This window comes from Cystoisospora suis, assembly GCF_002600585.1.
Source record: "Cystoisospora suis strain Wien I chromosome Unknown contig_10054, whole genome shotgun sequence".
Classification (NCBI taxonomy): Eukaryota; Apicomplexa; class Conoidasida; order Eucoccidiorida; family Sarcocystidae; genus Cystoisospora; species Cystoisospora suis.
The window spans coordinates 641-7,710 of record NW_027162828.1 but is presented as its reverse complement, the minus strand read 5'-3'; the positions used below and the strand labels follow the sequence as shown (position 1 = coordinate 7,710).

General features: G+C 46.2%; 2 protein-coding genes across 2 annotated transcripts; one reads left to right on the top strand and one right to left on the bottom strand.

The window, feature by feature from the left end:
• Position 1: 1 nt before the first annotated feature.
• Positions 2-3,500, top strand: CSUI_011192 (uncharacterized protein). The gene is made up of 2 exons (XM_068071293.1): positions 2-150; positions 595-3,500. The coding sequence occupies exons 1-2, from the start codon at positions 139-141 to the stop codon at positions 3,262-3,264; spliced, it is 2,682 nt and encodes an 893-aa protein (XP_067916732.1). The 5' UTR covers positions 2-138; the 3' UTR covers positions 3,265-3,500.
• Positions 3,501-4,780: 1,280 nt separating this feature from the next.
• CSUI_011191 (uncharacterized protein) lies at positions 4,781-7,070 on the bottom strand (the record flags this gene model as incomplete). Its single annotated transcript, XM_068071292.1, has 1 exon — positions 4,781-7,070. A coding segment is annotated over one exon (291 nt), but the record flags the coding sequence as incomplete, so codon positions are not given.

Sequence of the window (7,070 nt, the reverse complement as noted above, 5' to 3'; positions counted from 1 at the left end):
TTGGGCTCTCTAGAAGAAATTCACAAGAGAAGGAGAACTTTTGAAGAGGAAAGGAAAGATGCAGAAAAGCAGAATAAAGTAAATGAAGAGAAGAAGACGATTTCTCAAGATCTTCCGAACGTCAAGAAGGGAAAAGAGATGGATATGGATGTAAGTGGAAGATAGATTTATGAGGGCGCATCGTGTAAGAGATTTCTCCGTAGTATGAAGCCAAACCTCCAGACCACCAGTGCCTCTCTCTCTACTACACGAAGTCTCTAAACTCGATGCTCTTCTTCAGTCTTAAGAGCCACGTATCTCTTTTCAGACATTAAGTAGATATATCTGGAGACACAACAATCCTAGGATCGCTCATGACTGCGATATATCTAGGTCGAGGTATAGAAGTATATCTAGGTGTAAAAGTATATACGTGCATATATAGGCTTATGCCAGAATACATATAGATGGATATATCTTTGAGGCAGAGCTAGAGGAAAGGAAAAACGTAGTGGATTGTCTCTCTTTCTTCTCGTCTTACTTCCTCATTAAGAAGATTCTCTCTTCCTATTCATAGGGTTTCTCTTTCGTGTATTTCTATTCTTAACCTTGTAGGGACCAATGATAGAAGAAGCTCCATCTTCTTCTGCTTCTTCGACTCCTTCTTCGTCGTCTTCTTTCTCGTCTTCCTCTCTCTCTTCTACTGCTATGCAAAGGCATCGCCAGGATCGGTACTATCCTGAACCGCGCGGTCTTGTCTCTTGTCTTCCTTCTTCTTCTCTCCTTCTGATGGGAGCGAAAGGAGAAGATGACTTGTCTGTAACGTCATCGTCTTCTGCTTGGTCTTCGACTGAAGAAGACGAAGAATTCAGTGCGTTCAAAGATGGAGGGAAAGACAGGAAAGAAGTAGACGAAGAAGAAGGGAAAAGAAGAAGAAGAAGGATAAGGAGGACTCGGTTAGTTGCATGTCTAGGATATATACTAGGCGAAAGGGGAGATCCAGAGAAGGTGAATGGAAAGAGAAAGATAGACTGCCGAAGTGCTCCAGGGGGGATGCCCTCACAAGAAGAAGCAACAAGAAAGACAGATGGTAAAGAAAAACAGTATCTTTCTTTCTCGTCTTCTCCTTTCACGTCGACTCCTCCCCCTCTTCCTGGGGCTTTCTTCAACCCTTGCGATCCCTCTTCTTCTTCTTGTTGTCTTTCCCGCGATCCAACACCTCCAGGAAAAGATGAAGAAGCTAGGGAGACGCCTCGATTTCTTCCTTCTTCGTGTTGTTCCTGTCCTTCTCCTAACACTCGTGTGACGGAAGGATATGAGATTCCTTTACCGGAAGCTTTTCATGTACTCTATCAGCTTCATAGTCACGCAAAGATCTCTCTGTGTTCTTCTAATGGTGCTCCGCTTCGCTCTTCTTCTCTCTCCCCGAGAAATGAAGAGAGGAAAGAAGAAGACGCTCGCAGAACTTCTTCTTCTTCTTGTCATAAGCACTCTGCTATGTGTGCAAGTCAGACTTCTCTACGGAGGTTAACTTCTTTTGAGAGATCTTCACAGGCAAAGCCCCCGTCTCCTTCTGTCTCTTCTCGTTCTTCTTTCCCTTCTTCTCCTCCTCCTCCTCCTCTTAACCCTAAGGTTGAAGGTTCACTACCGACTGTACGTCGGTATCCTCGACGTTCTACACGTATAGCATCTTCTTTTGCATGCGCTCAGAATTCTTCTTCATCATTTTGTTTTCGAGATCATAGAAAGCAAGAAAGAGAAAATGAGGGTAGTGAAGGGTTGAAGAAGGAAGTGAATGACCCATCTGACAAGGCATCATTAGGAAAAGGAAGGAAGACGCCGTTTTATCCTTGTTTAGATTCTCAACAGATTCCTCTGCTTCTACCTCCTGTCCTTGGAGAAGATTTTGACCGCAGTCGTCATGAGGAGTACAATAGGATTTCGCAACTTGAAGAAAGAAAGCAAAGTCAGGATGATACTGAAGATGATGGTGGCATGGTAGGATGCTTGTCAAGAGAAGAAGAAGAAAGGAGTTCTTCTACTCGCAGGGAGCACACGGTACCTGGCTCAAAGGAAGATGCGAAATCCGTAGGACCACTCAGAGTAGGACAGGAAGAAGAGGAAGAAGAAGAACAGAGAAGTTGTCGGGAGAAAACAGATGAAGAAAATGAGAAAGAAGGACATATATCAAAACAGGATGGTCTTCTCTCTTTCAATACGAGGAAAGCTAAAACGTGGGAAGATAGGGGGGTAATGAACCCGGCGATTCTTTTGGATGATGTGTCTTCAGAATCTCGTTTCCATTCTTCTTCATCTTCTTCTTTTTCGGAGAGAGAGAGTAAGATATCTCCTGTTTTCTTTATTTGTAAGGATTGGGGCTTAGGTGAACTGTTGAGAGATCCTGTTGGGTTGTATACTCTAGGAAAACTTCCTATCTCTCCTTGTCGCAAGTGGAGAGTGTCGTATTCTTCTTTTTCTTCTTCTTCTTCATCTGTTTTCTCTTCTACAGCTGTCTCTTCTCTCTCCAAGAGAAAGGAAGAGGGAGAAGAAGAAAGACATACCGTGAGGGCAACGGCAAGAGAGAAGGAGAAGGTCATAATAGAGCCAGTGAAAAACGACATAGGAAGATGTACAGAGGAAGCCGAGAGAGTTAAGGCAAAGTACTCTGCTGAAGATGGAGACACGAGAGACTTCGGAGAGATCGAGAACGATAGAAAGACAGAAAGAACTGGAAAGAAAGAAGAAAGACGTAGTGATACCTGTGACGGTAACGATGAGAATAGTGCTAGCTATACACCAATGAAGATGCAAGAGGGAGGAGAAGTCAAAGATGAAGAATCTCGGGAGAAAGAAGCTGACAGAATAAGAAAGATGGGAAAGGCTAGTCAAGAGCTGAACAAGAAAAAGAGGAAGACGCCACGGAAGCCCGCCTATATACTTCATAAAGAGGCAGAGTTCGCTACGAAATTACAATACTTGAATGAATGGAAAGAGATACTGAAGTCTTTGGAGGAAGATCGGTGTCTGTTCCAATCGTCTAGCTCTATTGAGAAGGGAGATGTTAATACTTTGAGAGAAGAAAGAAGAGAAGATCAGGAAGCGGAAAAGAGAGAAGAGAAGAAGGCTTGTCAAGAGAAGGTTGCGAATAAGGGTGAGGACGAAAATGTTCTGGTGGGGTTGAAAGACTCAAAAAGACGATTTGTTGGTCCTGCTGTGCTGCAAGCACTACGATTGCTACCTCTCTGGACTCTCTTGAGGTGTATAGACACCTTGGAGTGCGTGTGATACGATGAGAGGAGTTCTCTTGAGGAGATGAGAGGTGACAGTTGGGTGATGGAAAAGATAGTTGTTCGTTTGTTTTCTCTTGTCTAAAGTGGACTTCATTTGTAACGAGAAAATCGGTTTTGTTTCTATTTGAATTTAACCAAAATGTTTCCATCTGCTCTCAATAAGGGTGAAGCAGAAATGCTTGGTTTGCTTTTGCATGATAATTCGACGTACCCTTCACTTGCAGACCTCGGATTTTGAGGGTCGCGGAAACATCGACGATGTCACAGTGGTGGTGCACCGATGCCGGAGATCTCGCACGAGTGCTGCACAGACACCCGAGATATCAGACGTTTGGCGTCCAGACACGTCGTATCCTTGACTTGTGGGATACAGACACCTGAGACCTCAGATGCCCGGTGTACTGACGGCTCAGATCCCGGGTGTCCGCTGTACGCACACCCTAGATTTGGGATGTTTGGTGCACGTACACTCAAGATCTGGGATGTCTGTGTACTGGCATCCAAGATCTCAGATGCTTGGTGTACTGGCATTCGAGATCCTAGACTTCTCGCGCTCGGACACCCGAGATCCCAGATATCTGGGATACGGACAAGTGAGATTTCAAACTTCTCGGGCACGGGCACCCGAGATCTCAGGTGTGTGGCGTAGGGACATCTGAGATCCCAGGTGTCGAGATGTCTGGTGTAAGTACACCGATCCGGGATCTCTGGTGTACGTACACTCATGATCTCAGATGTCTGGTGTACTGAGATCGAAGATCTCAGATCTCCCGTGTACGTACACCGATGATCTCACTTGTCAGTTGTGCTGACACCTGATGTACGTACACCCGAGATCTGGGGTATCTGGTGTGCGTACGCACTCGATCTGAGATGTCTAGTATACGTACACCTGGTATCTGATGTGTCTGGTATACGTACGTACACCTGGGGTCTGAGATGTCTAGTATACGTACACCTGGGATCTCGGATGTCTGGTGTATGTACACCCGAGATCTCACGTATCTGCTGTAGTGACACCCGAGACCTCAGCTGTCTGGTAAGCTGACACCCGTGATCTCGGGACGTCTGGAGTACCGACACCCGGATCTCGAATGCCTTTTTAGGCACACTCGAGATCCCAGGGTGTCCGGCTGAGGCACACCCGAGATCGTGGGAGTCCGATCTAGCCACACCCGAGATCTCAGGATACCTGGTTCAGGCAAACCCGAGATGTGAGGGTGTCTGGTTTACGCAAACCCGAGATGACACTTCTGGTGTCACGGACACCCGACGTGAGCTTCCGGTATACGGACACGCGACATGCTGGGCCTCTGGTGTACAGACAACACACGACATGTGAGGCTTCCGGTGTACGGACACCCGAGGCGTGAAACATCTGGTATACGGACACCCATGATGTAGTACCGAAGCGCGGGATCTCTGGTGTGCGGACACCCAAGATCTCAGACTTGGTAGTGCACGCACATCCGAGTTCTAACTTCTGTTGCACAGACAGCCCCAAAGATCCCATTTGTCCGTTGCAATTACTAGGGAGTACATGATACGCTAGTACGATAACGAAAAATAATTCCTTTGACTTGCAGGACTTGCTCACGACTCTTTCCCGCCGACAAAAGCAATTTTGCTGGGCTACAGTCGTCCCGAGCGATCGATTTACTCATACTGTTGTCGCTTCAGTTTGATACAAGCTGGAGTCGCCCGCTTGGCTTACGGATCCACCAAACTCATACAGAGATGGGAAGTCATCATCACTATCGATACGTAGCAAGGGTGTTCTTTCAGATCCCTCGCTCCTCCCTCATACATACACTCTTTGCTGCCCGCAATACAGTCCGCTTGCTTCTGCACGTCTTCACTTAGTTGAAGCATGAAGACACTCCTCCTTTTTTTCCGAGAAAGTTTCCCCTAGCCAAGAACACAGACTACGTTCATTCAGGGGGTCAGCAAGGCGTCTACCACTGCTGGTCTTTCACCGATAGAAAGGAGGGAAGCTCCCTCGCGGACTCTGAAGGTGGACTACATACATACACTCAACAAACTGTGTATTTAAACACACTGATGCTTACTGCACGAGAGACTCTACACGATACGAGATCCGGTCTTTCAACGAAGCAGTGGTATATCTCTTGGGGCATTTATACACTCGAGCTTGTCTCAACTGAGCGAGCGCTGCAAAGGTTGATTAATGTTGGGAGGTAGAAGTTTCTAAGTAGATGGAGGGAGGGAAGAAACAGAACAGCCAGCCAAGAAGACGTTGTGAACTCTGTTTTCCCGTTCCTTTACATTCATTAGTGAGAGAAACATCCTCTGATGACTGCGATAAGAACGACGTGGTATTTATGTCAAGAGACGAAGGAGTCGACAGACCGACACACAAGGAAGATAAAAAGAAAAAGAAGATCTCTCACATTTCGCTAAGATAGGACTAACTAAGCTCTGCTTGTGCGTAAGGAAATGAAGAAACGAATGATGGTGCTTCTCCCTCATCAACAACCTCTTTCTACACCTTCTTGTAACGGACCCACAGAGAGAGAGAGACAGAGAGAGAGAGAGATAGAAGATATGCACGTAGATTCTCTTGGTTTCCTCTCATTCTTGCCGGCCTTCTGGTCTGGCTAGCGACAAGAAGCTGTCCCGTACATAAAACGACGAGCATTGTGAGAAACAACTCGTGAGAAAGAAAGGAAGAAAGAGAGAAGGCGGGAAAGAAGACCAACACACTCACCCGAGGCCGATGCAACCCCGGGTGGAGTCAGTCCTAAGATCTTCCCGTCTTTAACATGAGTGAAAGCACTTCGCCGTCTTCTGATTAACCCAGTCAGTCGCTGTACGAAGCAGGAACAAGACGCTCTGGGGAGGAAATCCACTTTTCTTGGCCCTCCTTTCCCTTTCCTTCCTAAGACACGTATCTGTCTGTTTCTCTGTCTCGATCTGTATGTGTGTATGTATCTATCTGTCTGTATATACACCCGAGAAGAGAAACCAAAAAACAAACCCCAGCGAGGAAGCCAGCACTCCTAGACGACAAACCATCATTCTTCTTCCTTTCACCGTTCTTTCCTTCTTTTCAAAGAGAGGAAGAGACCACCTGCTGTGTTTCCTCTGTCCCGGCAGCCTTCTGTATCGACTCGTATGACTCTCCCGCCTGTCCGAAGAAGCTAACCGAGAAAGTTCCGACAAAACTTCAGCTTCTTCATAGCTAAATGGGGAATACAACAGATACGACAACAGAAGGGCGAACTTTTGAAGAACACTGGCCGGGGACCTGAGAGTCGACTGCAAAAGAAGATCGCCTCTTCTTCTTCTCCTCTTCTTCTCATCCTCGCCCAAGAAAAACCAAGAAGGCTATACCACAGTCGGTTCCTCTTTCACTCTTCTTCTGAAAGAAGAAAAGATTATGGAGAGGAGGAAGATGACGAATGATGCGATGCTGATCAAGAGGCTGGCTGCCTTCTTCCATCGCCTTTCTGTCTCTAGTGAGGACAGAAGAGGAAGAGGGAGGGTAACTAGCAAGAATGATGGAGGAGAATCTGGAAGAAGAGAAGCAAAAAAGATCTCAAAAAAAAGACATGAATGAAGAGAGAAGAAAGAAGAACTATCTCTTCTTTCATATCGGAAACGAAGAAGTACACCATTCCTCTGTTTTTTTCTTCTTCTTCTTTTGGAGCCCTGCTATGATCAAAAGGAAAGGGAAGATCCAGAGATATGCGACGGCTATCTGCTTCTTCTTCTTCCACCCTGGTCGAAAGAAGGAAAAGAAACAGAAGCAGGAGAGAGAATGTCTTAGTAGTAATAGTA